The sequence below is a fragment of the Monodon monoceros genome, unplaced genomic scaffold (assembly GCF_005190385.1).
Source record: "Monodon monoceros isolate NGI ecotype Baffin Bay Population unplaced genomic scaffold, NGI_Narwhal_1 Super_Scaffold_5, whole genome shotgun sequence".
NCBI lineage: Eukaryota > Metazoa > Chordata > Mammalia > Artiodactyla > Monodontidae > Monodon > Monodon monoceros.
Window position 1 is genome coordinate 57,541,425 of NW_021703782.1, and position 14,762 is coordinate 57,556,186.

General features: G+C 37.0%; 1 protein-coding gene across 4 annotated transcripts in view; it reads left to right on the forward strand.

The window, feature by feature from the left end:
* The window catches only part of KIAA2026 (KIAA2026 ortholog), a 104,322-nt gene extending 95,553 nt beyond the window's left edge, over positions 1 to 8,769 (forward strand). For all 4 annotated transcript variants that reach the window (XM_029202467.1, XM_029202470.1, XM_029202468.1 and 1 more), the window contains 2 exons: positions 3,148 to 3,338; positions 4,469 to 8,769. In XM_029202467.1, coding sequence (XP_029058300.1) covers positions 3,148 to 3,338; positions 4,469 to 8,112 — 3,835 coding nt within the window. In that variant the 3' untranslated portion in view covers positions 8,113 to 8,769. The remainder of the gene's footprint in view (positions 1 to 3,147; positions 3,339 to 4,468) is intronic.
* Positions 8,770 to 14,762: the final 5,993 nt, after the last annotated feature.

The window sequence follows — 14,762 nt, forward strand, 5'->3', positions numbered from 1 at the left end:
TTGCTATTTTCTTTTTTTTTAATTGCCATCCTAATGAATATGAGGTGGTATATCATTGCAGTTTGGATTTGCATTTCCCTAATGATTAGTGAGATTGAGTGTTTTTTCATGTGCTTATGGCAATTTATATATCTTTGGAGAAATGTTTAGAGATTTTTTTGATTATTGATTCAATTTCCTTACTAGTTATAAATCTATTCAGACAGACAAACTCAAATGTCAGATGGTGATAAGTGCTGTGAAGAAAAATGAAGCAGGTTAAGGGGAATAAGAAATGCTTAGTTTGGATGGGATAATGATTGGTCATTTACCAGGGTGTTGGAGAACGCTTCTCTGATGAGTTGCTGTTTGAAAAGAGACCTGAAGGAAATAGGGGAGAGAGCCAAGTGGATATCTAAGAGAAAAGAAGATGTAGAAGCCCTAAGGTTAAAAGCATGATTGACATTTATAGGAAATGCAAAGGGGCAAGAATAACCAGAGCTGAGTGAGTGAGGAGGAAAGTGGTAAGAGTCAAGAGTCAGAGAAGTATAGGGAAAGGTAGCCTACGTGTTTAAGGATTTTGGCTTTTGCTCTGAGATGAGAAGCCATTGAAGAGCTTTAAACAGAGGAAGTACATGATCTGACTTATGTTTTAAAGCACTTGCTCTGCCTGTTCTGTTGAGATAGTGTAGTGTGGGATGATGATAAAGGCAGGGAAGTCAGTTACACTATAGTAGTATTCCAGGCAAAAAATGATAGTGGCTTGGACCATGATAGTAGCCATGCAGACGGCAGGGAGTGCTTGGATTCTGGATAGATCTTGAAAGTAGGACTAGTAGAATTTCCTTAAGGCTTGCATATGGAGTGTCAGAAAAAATGAGGAGAAAAAGATGGTGCCTAATATTTTTTATCTAAACAACTGGAATAATGCAATTGCCATTAGCTGAGATAGGGGAAACAAAGAAGTAGTTTTGGGGAGGGGGTGGATTCAGGAGTTTGGATTTCAACATGTTAAGTTTGATATGCCTTTCAGATGTCTAATTGGAGTTACTGAGTAGGCAGTTTAGCATATTAGTCCCAGTTAAAGGGAGTAAGCCAGGCTGGAGGTATAAATTTGGGGGTTGTCAGGATATAGATTATATTTAAGCTGTGAGATGGTAGAAATCACCTACTATATGAGCATAGATAAGAGAGACTGAACGCTGGGACATTCCAACAGTTAGAGTTGATGGAGATGGCAGGACTCAGCAGAAATGACTGAGAAGGAGTATTCAGCAAGGTAGGAGCATAACCAAGAGTGGTGTCTTAGAAACCAGGTAAAGAAGATGTTTTAAAAAGGAGGCTGCTCATGATGGATTGAGGAAGATGAGGACGAGAATTCATTGTTAAATTTGGCAATATCATTGATGACCTTGGGTAGCTGTGTTGATAGAGATGTGGGTAAAAGTCTAAAGAGTCTGTTCAAGAGAATTAGGGGTGAGGAACTGGAGTTTTTCTATAAAAGTAGAGCAGAGAAATAGGGCAGTACCTGGAAGGACAAGTTGGAGTCAAGTTGGGTCATTTGTTTTTATTAATGGGAGAAATAACATGTTTGTATACTGGTGGAAATGATTGAATAGAGGGGCACAAATGAACTCAGACAATGGAAGGGATGTTTGGTTGAGTGAGATTCTTGACTAGGTGAAAGAAGATGCATAAGTTGGAAGGGTTAGTTAGCCTAGACAGGAAGATGGAGAATATGAGTACAGATGAAGGTCTCAAGTTGCAGACGGGGTGTGAGCATATGAGAGTTCTTGTCTGATTGCTTCCATTTTCCCTGAAATAAGGAGCAAAGTCATTAGCTGAGTTGAGAAGAAGACTGAGAAGGGAGGAACTTTATACTACCCCCATATAGATATTAATGAAATGAAATTAATTTTACAGTTATCCTTTGGTAACCCACTCTAGTATCTTACAGCCCTCATCTGCTCTATAAAACCCTTAAGCAATAATTGAAAGATAAATAAATTGAGAGTAATTATTAACTAACATTTGTTGAATATTTATGTGCCACACAAACTATGAAGTAAGTGCTATTATTATCCTCATTGTACAAATAAGTAAACTGATGCTTAGAAAGTTTAAGGAACTTGCCCAAAGTCTTACAACTGTTAAGTGACAGAGGTGAGATTTAAACTCCAATATGCACACATAGGAATTTTTTTTTTTTGATGTGGACCATATTCAAAGTCTTTATTGAATTTGTTACAACATTGCTTCTGTTTTATGTTTTGACCTTTTGGCCACGAGGCATGTGGGGATCCTAGCTCCCTGACCAGGGATCGAACCCACACCCCCTGCATTGGAAGGCGAAGTCCTAACCACTGGACCACCAGGGAAGTCCCACACAGATAGGAATTTGTAGCAAAAGTAAATTGGAGAATGTATGTTCAGATTTTTTTTAAACAAACAAAAATAAACAAAAGGTAAAAGTAAAATAGAGAAACTCAGTTGAAAGCAAATGAATAACAAAGGATCTCTAAAATATCATGTAATCATTTGGAAATGTTTCTATCTCTCTTAGTGTTATAGAAACATAGGTATTATGTTTTTATGTGAAAAGGATCTCTGAAAGATCACTTTTCAGCTTTGTTTCCCTATGCTTAATTTAAAAAAATAATTTCTAGTGAGACCCAAAGGTTTAGGTATGATTGCTGTCAGGATTAAATGATGGATTGTTTTTGTGTTACTCTTTGTATAACAGTCAAAAATAATACACACTGTTTCTTAGAACTTTTTGATTAACTCTTTTAAATGACCTTTTAAACTATATTATGATCAGCAGTTTTAAGACTATCTCAAATCTATTTCTATCAGTGCAGCTAGAAAAAAAATTACCTTTTTCGCATTTAATAGGTCTAACAGCAGCCTTTAGAAAGACAAATAGGTATATGTTCGAACACTTTATTCTGAAATTGCACATATATTTTTTTAAGTTTCTTATGCCTACACCCTGTGTTTTGTCTTCTTGAACAATAGTCATTGGCATCTTAGACACACTTGGTTAAAACATAGGTTTAGTGACTTAATTGAAAATAGTAAAATATAGCTTAAAATGTTAGAAGATACTTTAGCTTCCAAGAGTTCAATACGTATGTATTGTTTGTTGTGTCGAATATTTTTCTTCAGGAGTCGCCTAAAGAAAGACTATGATGATTTCAGAAGACAGCCTGATCACGATAAATTTACTGGAGAACTGTGGACTGCTGAAGAAGGTGAAGGAGATCCTGGAAAAGAATCTCCAAAAGTAGAACTCAGTAGCAAGTCTATAGACACCACAGAACCTCTAGATATCCTGGAGAAGGATCATTTTGATTCAGGTAGGCGTTCAAACTTTCTTTAAATCAACACTAAAAGCACAAAGAGAAATTTTAGTATCTTTTGTGGAGATAAAGGATAATCTGGTTAATGAAGTTCATTGATTGGGGAAATCTTTTATGTTTGAATGTGTACTAATGTCTTATTAAAGGTTCTTTGGAGTCATTATTACTGTTCTAGGAGTTTCTGGAGTCAGTGCCCGACTCCAAAGTGTAGGCATGTTATTGCTCATTACAGACCACACATCACTGATATGCAGTCCCTTTGAAATAGGTTTAGCCTCTTCTTTTTATTATTATTAATTTTGAAGCACTATTTCTGATGTTTGCTTTAAATGGAACTTGTCAAGTCCCTGATAATTGTGAAGATTTTTTTTTTTTTTATGAGGAATGATCAAGGTTGATGGCCTAATAAGACCAGAGTGGACACCTCATTCTTATAAGGAGGCTGGATTAGATGATCTGTAATTCATTTCAGTTTATCAGATTATTTTATTCTATAAATCTAGTTAAATAACTTTCTTTAGTTATCTAAGAGGTATAAAAATTTTTGGTTAGAAATGTATTAACCTATTGTTTTCCATGTCTGGTGAATTGAAAAAGAGTAACTTCTCATCAACCCAGTTTGATCAGATACGAACATAAATTTTTTACTGTAGGAATAATTAAACACCAGAAAAAGCTGGACGTTTTTTATTCCGTAGAGTCTCTCTCTAAAAATAGAAAATATGGAGAACCATCTCTCTTTGATACGAAGGTTTCCCTATCTAGAAGGAGAGCACTAGACTAGATTCCTTTCCAAATCTAAATTCTGAGTCCTAATTGCTGGCTTGAGTGTCTCTTTAAAAGATGTAAACTTTCCTTTTACACTTGTATTGGCAGCAGAATTTGATCAAAAATAATTTCCTTATTAATAATATGTTGTTCTTGGGAATGGTTACAATGTCAGGATTACCATGTCAAAGGTCACCTTACCTTAATTTCCATCAGTGGTACTGAGACTTTTGAATCGCCCTACAGGTTTCTTAATAAATTGCTTGTTCAAAGATTGACTTTCTTTTTTATAATTGGTCTTACCATTGCTATTCAGTTGCTGTTTTATATAAACAAAATGCTTGTTTTATAATTTTCAGGTGATATGAAATTGTCAGAAATAGATTTACCTACGGCCAGAAGCAAGTTGCTGAAAAAAGAATTGCCTTCTAAAGATGTATCTAAGACACTGCCTAAAACACTTAAACGGCAGTCCAAACAAACTAATTATCTGGATGATAGCACAAAAGAGCTTTCCCCAAGGAAGAAAGCAAAGTTAAGCACAAATGAGACAACAGTTGAGACTGTAGAAGGTGATATGCAAATTGACTGTTTGAATGAATCAAAGCATACAGAGCCACTGTTTCCAGAGTCATTTGCCTCATTGGATTCAACACCAGTGTCTACTCTCCAGAAAGGGACCAAACCTATTCAGGCCTTGCTTGCAAAGAATATTGGGAACAAAGTGACCTTAACAAATCAACTGCCCCCTTCCACAGGTAGAAGTGCTCCTGCTGTGGAAAAGCCAGTTATATCTCCTCCAGAAGCAAGCCCCATAAAGCCAGCATTGACCTGCCACACCAGTACAAAAGGTCCTTTACAGATGGTATACAAAATGCCCTGTGGCCAGTGGTTGCCCATAGATCTTCATAACAGCTCTGTAAAGATTCAGATGCAACCTATGCTGGATCCTAAAACAGGAGAAAAAATCATGCAGCAGGTTCTCATTCTGCCTAAGAATTTTGTAATTCAGCACAAGGAAGGGAAAGCGATTGCAAAAGAAATACCACCACTTCAACAAAAAGGTACAGAACGACATGGTTCATCTTTCCCACAGACAGCAAATGTAAACTCTTCTTTAGCATCAGTTCTTGTCAACCCAACAGGAACTGTTTCTACCCAACTACCTAATACAGCTTTCAACAAGACAGTTACACCTTTGTCAAATGTGAGTAATGCTAGACCACAGCCTTTGACACCTGTAACCTCCATAAGTAATTTATTAACACCACCAGTTAAGACTAGCCAGAGTGACCCAGGAAAAGTCAAGAATGCAGTTTCAGCAGCCGCATTCCCCCAGCCCATTGCTTCACCCACCATTTCCTCAACAGTTCAGCCTCAGTTATCAGCAACAACACTAAATGGATCTACAAATCCCGGTAGTTCCCTCAACTGTTTTGCACAACAAACTGCTGATTCTTCTGAAGCAAAGCAAGAACTGAAAACTGTATGCATAAGAGATTCACAGTCAATTCTTGTTAGGACACGAGGTGGGAACACTGGAGTTGTAAAAGTACAGACCAATCCAGATCAAAATTCATCCAATAGTTTATCTTCAAGTTCAGTTTTTACTTTTGCTCCTCAGCTTCAGGCATTTCTAGTGCCAAAATCAGCAACTTCATCATCCTCTGCTTTTTCGCCAGTAGCTGGAACAACTGCTACATCTAGTCTCCCACCTTTTGGCCAAGCACCTACTTCTGTTTCCATTCCAGCTGGCTTTAATCCATCCACGGGGAAAAATCTTAAATTTACATTAAGCCAACCTTCCTGCAGTAGTAATTTGGGGCACATGATAGATAAAACTTCACACATGCCCTCCTCTCCCTTAAAGTCTTCTGTTTCTTCTAGCACTCTCCTACCATCAACAGCAAATAGTTCAGTAAGCGTAATTAGCATATCAACAGGAAATTTTGGACAAACCAGTGCAAATGCTATTCATACACCAGCTAAACAGCAACAAGTAGATGATGTCACAAAAAGTTACCCTGTTACAAGATCAGAAGCAACAGCAGCAGCAAATGAAGATACGGTCAGTGGGACTCCAGTTCAGAAACTTATGCTGGTGTCAGCTCCATCTATTCTTTCTTCTGGCAGTGGAACTGCAATTAATGTGGCACCTGCACCAACATCTGCAGGTGTTTCTGCCCAGAAATTAGTTTTTATTAATGCTGCAATTCCCAGTGGCACTTCAACCCCAACTATTGTGGCAGAACCATTAAAACAAACTCTTCCTCCTCCCTTGAGTAAAACATATGTTAAGGCTCCAGAGCAGCCCCAGATAGTACTAATTCCATCTACAGTGGGAGCACCAATAAAAATAAATTCGTCACCAACTGTGTCTCAGATAAAAGATGTGAAAATTGGGCTAAACATAGGCCAAGCAATTGTAAATACTTCAGGCAGTGTGCCAGCTATGCCGTCAATTAACCTATTGCAAAATGTAACCCCAAAAGGAGAAGAAAAAAGTACCAAGGGCTACGTTTTGCCGCTGTCAACAAGTGGTAATTCAATTCCAGTAAGCTCAAATTTTGTGAGTCAAAATATTACTCCTGTTAATGAATCAGTGGTTTCTGCTTCAAGAACAGTAAACATGTTTTCAGTAACAGGAGCAAATGTATCTTTGGGTTCTCTTTCAGTGACCTCAACCTCTGCCTCAGTTGGGACACGACCTCCTGTTTTAGTCAGTGGAAATGATACCTCTTCAAGAATTATGCCTATTTTGTCAAATAGACTTTGCACGTCAAATCTCGGAAACACTGTGGCTATATCAACTGTGAAAACAGGACATCTTGCATCATCTGTTCTGATTTCAAATACACAACCAACAGTGTCTCCTAAATGTCTGACATCAGCTTTGCAAATCCCTGTTACAGTTGCCTTGCCTACATCTGTGACTGTATCCCCTAAAATAATCAACACAGTTCCACAAGCCGCAACAGTACCAGGAGCCACACGTTCTGTATCTCTTTCTAAAAGACAATCTCGGACTTCCGTCCAGTTTCAGTCACCAGGGGTTTCAACTACAGTGCCAACAAGCATAAACACAAATAAACCTCAAACTGAATTTCCATCCCTTTCACCGAATCCAGGTAAAATAATTAACATTTCCAATTTTGCTTCTCTGCCAAACCAGCAACTGTCCCCTGCTTTCGTAAAATCAACCCCCAGTTACAGTTCTGCTCCAGCTGGCACTGCCGTTCACACTGGTGCAGCACCATCAAATGTAACTAGTGTGGCAGGGGGCCAGTTCAGTGAGCCTTGTATTCAGCAAAAAATAGTCATCAATACCAGTACGCCTTTGGCACCTGGCACACAAATCATGATTAACGGAACCCGCTTTATTGTTCCACCACAAGGTCTTGGAGCTGGCAGCCATGTTCTCCTTATATCCACTAATCCAAAATACGGACCTCCCTTAGTTCTTAACAGTGGCCAAGGCATTCAGCCTACACCGGTAGATAACCTGGCCCAGAAGATCACGCTAGCATCAAATAATTCTTTAAGTGGGCAACCTGTGAAACATTCTCTAAGAAGCTCTACAAAAATTGTAAACTCTCTTGGGAATGCAAGTTCTCTACCCACAGTACATGCAGCACCACAGATCATAAACCCAGCTGCTGAAGTTTCTGTACCACCTCCTGCACCAACAGTGTCATTGACTTCAGTAATTAAGTCTCCTCCAGCTACTCTTTTGGCTAAGACATCTTTGGTTTCTGCCATTTGCTCTAGTAATCCTTCACTGCCGAGTAGCACTTCAGTATTTCATTTGGATACATCAGTCAAAAAATTGTTGGTCAGCCCAGAAGGAGCCATTTTGAATACCATAAATACTCCATCATCTAAGGTTTCTTCACTCTCTTCATCACTCTCTCAAATTGTTGTATCTGCCAGTCGAAATCCTGCCTCTGTCTTCCCTGCTTTTCAGTCATCTGGCTTAGAGAAGCCTGACACAGCTGCATCTTGAATTTAGACTAAACGAGCCAGTTTTTAAATAATGGGGCATTGTTTTGACTCCCATAAAAATTTTAACTTTATTATACTGTTGAAAACATACATAGTGTGTGTGTGTGTGTGTGTGTGTATGTGTGTTTTAATGTATCTTTTCATTAGCTTGCAACAAGGCTTTGTTTTTCTTGGGGAGGGAAAAATCTGTTCCATTTCACTCATTGATATGAGTATGTTTTCAAAGGTTATTTGTTTAAAATAGACAGGACTTACCTGTCTATATAACATGAATTGAACAAAGTCAAATTTGACTAGTTTGGAGTAAGCTAGGCTTTTGCACACTTGCATTGACATGTTTCTTCTTGAATTTGGACTGTTGCAGCGTGGCTCTACAATATGGTATTCTGTGTCTTTAGTGGAATCTTATTTTTGTTTCTGTAAGAAAATATATATATATATATTTATGCATTGTGAAAATGCAGTCCATTGTGTAAAATTGTACATATTCCTAAATCCTTAACAACCTGTACTAAACTATATGTACAAAGAACTATGCTGTCTTATTTATGTTTTGTTTACATAATGTATAGTTTTTTAAGTATTTTAGTAATTTTGGACCAGTGAACTGTTAGCATCAATGCAGAAGAATCTGCATGTAATAAACTGAGTTGCTGTATTTCCTTGTTTGAATACCATTTTTAAAGTGCGTTCTTGTTCCATTGAAAGACTACATGATAGAAGATGAGGACAGATCTTTACAAAAAGGAATTTAGGCTAGGAAATTTGAATTAATAATAGCATTTGTACAAGGCTTTAGAATTTACAAACTTTACTTCCACGTATCTCATTTGACTTTCACAGTACTCTTGAGAGCTTAAATGATGTGCCCTGGGTCACTCAGCTAGTTGGTGGTATAGCCAGTATTTGAACCTAATGCTTAAAATCATTTCTGCATAACTTTACATTACTTCTGCTTTAAAATTTCACTCTGGATTTCATTGTTTTAACTTTTTTCTCTTAATCCACCACCAGATTCTACATTGATCAAAATAAGTAATCTTAAAGGCCAGTGTGTTTGGTCTGTGTTTATACATCCCAAATATGTTTTTTTAATTTTTTATTTTTAAATAATTTTAGATTTACAGGAAGTTGCAATGATAGTACAGAGAGGCTTGGGGTACCCTTCACCTAGTTTCCCCCGATACATTTATTTTTACATTGAGGGGTTGGTTCATAGTTGACTGATTTTCCAAAATGATATTTAAAAACATGAATTTTTTTTGTTTGTTTAGAATGACAAATGAATGTGAACACTTTCAATTATTTATAAGTACTCTCTTTTTGTGTGTATTTTTCAGTTACAGAGCAGTTACTTAAATTCCATTGTAAAGCAATGTTTATATGGACCAGCTTATTCTTGGGGTTCAACTTTATGGTATTTCAGAATTTGCCTCATTTTAAATAAAAGGTAGATTTTATACTTACTTGATGTTTATATCCATTATCTTTTTGGGGATACTGATTGTAAACTCATCCACATCCCATTTATAATGATATTATTAAACCTGATCACATGGAGTTGTAGTCTAGGGTTGAAGAGTAGGCCTAAAGACTTCTTTTGAAACTACATTGAAATTTATTAGTTGAAGAGGGCAGTGAGGGTATTCCTGGAAAGTTGCTAAAGGCTCTCAAAAGCCTAGATTTATACTCTAAGACAGTACCTTTGCTGATCATGTCTGTGCTTCACTCTGTAGTCACCTTCCCCCTTGCCTTGTCAGTTTAGAAACCTTGGATTTCAGGGGGAAGTGGGTGATGTTTGAAGTACATTGCATTGTACATACACGGTGCACAATAAATGAATGTATTTACCTACTCAACTTCTTAAAACAAAACAACCTAAAACTATTCATCTTTTGTCTGAAAAGAATTCTCTGCACCACTTCCAGAAACGAATTTACCGAATTACTTATGACACACTTTATTCCCAGTGAAGGCCCCTCACTTATTAACCACTAATTCTTTTCTGACTCCTAAATCAGAATCCTAATATGACTTTCAAAGCTCTGTGTGATCTGGTGAACCTTAAAGTCCCTGCTCCCCGTTTAGGCTTTTAGAGCCTAAAAGGCTCTTCAGTCTGTTCCTGCTTACCTCTCCAGCTTCATTTCAATTGACTCTCCCCCTTGCTTTCTGTACTCAAGCTTTCTTTTAGTTCCTAGAAAGTTCAAGACCTCAAGGTCTTCCCAGATGTTCCCTTTAACTTAATGTTTCATTTCAGGTTCTCATTACATATTACATAACTCCCTCTCCTTACCCCAGCCAGCATCATGCTATTGCAGTCACTCAGAGATTGAGGTCATAGTGTGAGAAATGCATAGTACTCCTTCACAACTGTAATAAAATGATCTGTATGTAATTATTTAATGCCTGTCATTTTTTAAAAGAGAGAGACCTTGTCAGTCATCTTCATCATTGTCACCCTAGCAACTGGCACATAGTAGATATTCAATATGTATTTGTTGAATGAGTGAGGAATCTAATTAGCTTCTTATATTATTTAAGGTCTAGTTTCCTTTTAAAAAAAAGAATGCCCCGTTTTTACTAGAAATTTGACTAAATTAATGGATTTATATAATCAAAAAGTCAAATTCCTTTTCCTTTGCCTCCAGTTTGGAAGGTCATGTGGATTTCTGGGATCTTGGCCAAAGAGTACAAAGTCAAATTCCTCAGTTCTTTGTGTTCAGTGTTTTTAAGTATTCTTAAAGGTCATCTATTAAAGCATTCATGTAAAGGAAGAAAAGTCACCACAATGCTACCTGGAAGACTTCATGGTCCTGGAAGGGTGTTTCTACCCTTAGTATAGAATTAGTAGGCCATTTGGATGTCAGTATTCAATATCATTTTAAATGCTAAGATAAAACATGCTGAAATAACATACCTCCTTCTCATGTGTTAGCTCTTTTCTCTCATTCCCTATGATTTTTCCTACCAAAAAAACTTTCCTTTGTGATTTTATATATATATATATATATATATTAAATACTAAGTGGCTGCTTAGATTCCTGCTTTCATTCCAAGATTCCAATTTTATTGATATATTTAATAAGTAATTGACATCAATAGTTTTATGATCAAAGCAGCGATGGCTATAATATACACTAAGATAAATGGAAATGTTTGTTTGGTCTACTGTATCATTGACTTAGAATGAATTTAGAAATACTTAATATTAAAAGCTTGAGAAGATGGCAGGATCTGAAAGTGATCTAAGAAATTTGATGGGGAGTCTAGTTATTCAAAGTTATACTGTACTGTAACATAGAGATGATACATAACTCACTTTAAGTTCTTTCCAGAGGTTGTATTGCCAACACCTGAACCCGAAGCCTCATTGTCACTATAATGCTGTCATCTGCCCCAGGTATTTTTCTTCATTTGTTCAAAAAGCACTTACTATGCACACCATGGTGCTTGATGCTTGCTTGTTTATTAACAAGAAAGCTGAAGGGCATGGCATGGTTCAGGTTCTTATAGTTTAACTTGGAGACAAACTGTGAAAAAAATCTACAGTTTTTTGGTTCTACAGAACCAAAATTGTGTGTTCTTATGTATGTAATCTTTAATATCATTCTTAATGTAGTTATCAACATGAACTCAAAAGCATAATTATCAACATAAAATCAGAGAGTTGTATAAATTCATTCTACACATTTATTGAGAACCATATAGTAGAAAAGATGTTGTAGGAATAGCATAGATAAGTAAGATCCCTTCCCCGTCCTCAACACAAAAATCAAAAGAATATAACAAGCTAAAAGTAAATGTCAGAGGAATAAAGAACTAAGAGTTTAGTAGGGAGGTGCCAGAGGTTTCAAACACAAGGTGGCGTTTTTGACGGGACAAAGTATGTTTAGAACCAAGCCTGCAGAGACTCAGTCTCACAATATCACAAGGAAGTTAACAATACTCTATTGTATATTTGGAAGTTGCTAAGAGAGTAGATCTTAAAAGTTCTTATCACAAGAAGAAAAAATTGTAACTCTGTGTGGTGAATGTTAACTTATTGTGGTTATATGTCAATTGTACCTCAAGTTCTTAAAAAAGAGAAGCACAAGGAACATATAAGGAACAGAGCAACTGGGTTTGAATAGAATATTACGGGTTAAGAGGACTGGAAGCAAAAGTGACATTCACACGTAAGGTGAAGATTATTAAAGTACCACCCAGGATTACCATTCAGGATTGCTATGAGAACTAGATAAGATAATGCCTGCCACATAGTAAATGTTAATAAATAGTAGCTGCGATCATTCACCTGACTAGAGACAGGGAGGCCAATTGATTACTCGGTGAGTTGAGCAGGTGATGTGAAGACCTGTCACCTGGCAGTATTGGTAGCAACAGAGAGGTTAAGGGGGGAAAAAAGATGGACACTATTTAGATTGGAAAGGATAGAGAAAGGGGATTTTTAAAGGGAAAGCTTTTTGACTATAAAATTTAGAAACATTTAAGCAACAAAATATCATGAACAAAGTGTTATCTCCCCTAAATTAATCTATGAGTTTAGTGCTAAACTAATGAAAATACTAATAGGTTCATTTGGGGGTGATGTTTTTTTCAATTTTGTTTGGGGTTTTGTTTTTGGTGGGGTTCTTGTTTTGGGGTTTTTTTGTTTTGTTTTTTAAAAAAAGAATTTATTTGCAACTGCAAAGGGGAAAGATGGTTCTCATAGCAATCTTTTAGCACCTGGAATGTTGGAACATTCTGTTGGTTCATCCACTATGAGCATATTGGTGGAAAACCATATGAAAATACAAACTTCTGAAGAAGTATCAGTTTTTTTTTAATTTTACTTTATTTTTTTGTACAGCAGTTTCTTATTAGTCATCCATTTTATACATATTAGTGTATACATGTCTATCCCAATCTCCCAATTCATCCCACCCCCCTCCCCCCACCCCGCTTTCCCCCCTTGGTGTCCATACATTTGTTCTCTACATCTGTGTCTCTATTTCTGCCCTGCAAACCGGTTCATCTGTACCATTTTTCTAGGTTCCACGTATATGCGTTAATATATGATGTTTATTTTTCTCTTTCTGACTGACTTCACTCTGTATGACAGTCTCTGGGTCCATCCACATCTCTACAAATGACCCAATTGTGTTCCTTTTTATGGCTGAGTAATATTCCATTGTATATATGTACCACATCTTTATCCATTCGTCTGTCAATGGGCATTTAGGTGGCTTCCATGACCTGACTGTTGTAAATAGTGCTGCAATGAACATTGGGGTGCATGTGTCTTTTTGAATTATGGTTTTCTCTGGGTGTATGCCCAGTAGTGGGATTGCTGGGGCATATAGTAATTCTATTTTTAGTTTTTTAAGGAACGTCCATAGTGTTCTCCACAGTGGCTGTATCAATTTACATTTGGTGGGGTTCTTGTTTTATATCACTTTTTAAATCAAAATTTATTGAGATAAGTAGTTTTTTTTTTTTACAGATTTCTTCTGACAGTTCATAGCGTATATAAATGGTCTTTATTGATTTAAATGTCTCTCCCTGATCATATAAAAATTCAATTATGGGTTAAATAATAGTGGGCCATTTAGTTCAACCTAAATACAGTACATATATGGATCTAATTCTAGAGTCTAATGGTCTGATATCCATAAGAATTTTATTATAACCATCTAGATTTGCAAAACACTATCTTAGGAATTACAATTCTATCAAACTTCAATTTGAGCAAATGTAGCATCAATTAAGTAAAAGCAGTTAATCTGAAAAGAGATTTATTTAAATTATTTTTAAAGAGAGAAAACACAGATGTCCTGCTATGGATGTTTAGGAGCTGGCTGCTGTAAACCTGAATCAGACCTGCAGGCGATGCTCATGCCTGAGCCCTCACAGCTGAAACCTCTCCCTTCCTTTGGGACCTGATGATTCAGGGAGTCTCCTGATACTCTCCCACCTCTGACCAGGGCTGCATGTGGAACAGTGGGGGCAACTTGGGAAAAGCTGGAATTTAAACTGCTTCAGCCAATTTTTGTCTGTTTTGATTATTTTCTTAGCTCAGTGAACTTGCACTCAGCCAAGCTGCCGAACAAGTTTCTTGAGCTTTTTTCTCATGGGAGACAATCCAGCTTTGATAAAAGGAAGTGCTTCTTTCCAACTCTTTCTCAAGGCCATCCCTTCTAGGGGGTCATGTTTCTGATGTATATGACTAATAATTTTTGTGCACTTTGGGACATTTCTTCTCGATTTATATGCAGTAAATTCTCTCCTTGATTGATTTCGATTTTCTGCAAATTTGCATCACACTTTTTTTGTTTTTTGGGTTTTTTTTAAGAATACCTTTTCTCTCTCCTAACTTTATTTATTTATTTATTTGTTGGCCACATGAGGCCAATATCTGGATGTTTGAACGGGGGGTACCATAGCAGGTCTATGTCAGGGGGAGGCAGCCATAGTTAGAAGCTTGGGCACGGGGTATTGGCGCCTGAGCAGGGAAAGGTGTGTTCCAGTTAGGGAGCTGGTGGTGGTCCACAGCAAGACTTTGAGGTCTGAACAAGGACTGGAGGGCATCTGTTGAGGGGGGTGGGACGGCATGAAAGATTGATGGTGAAATGCTTACCTACAAAGGTGATTCATGCAGTAAATTGGTAATCT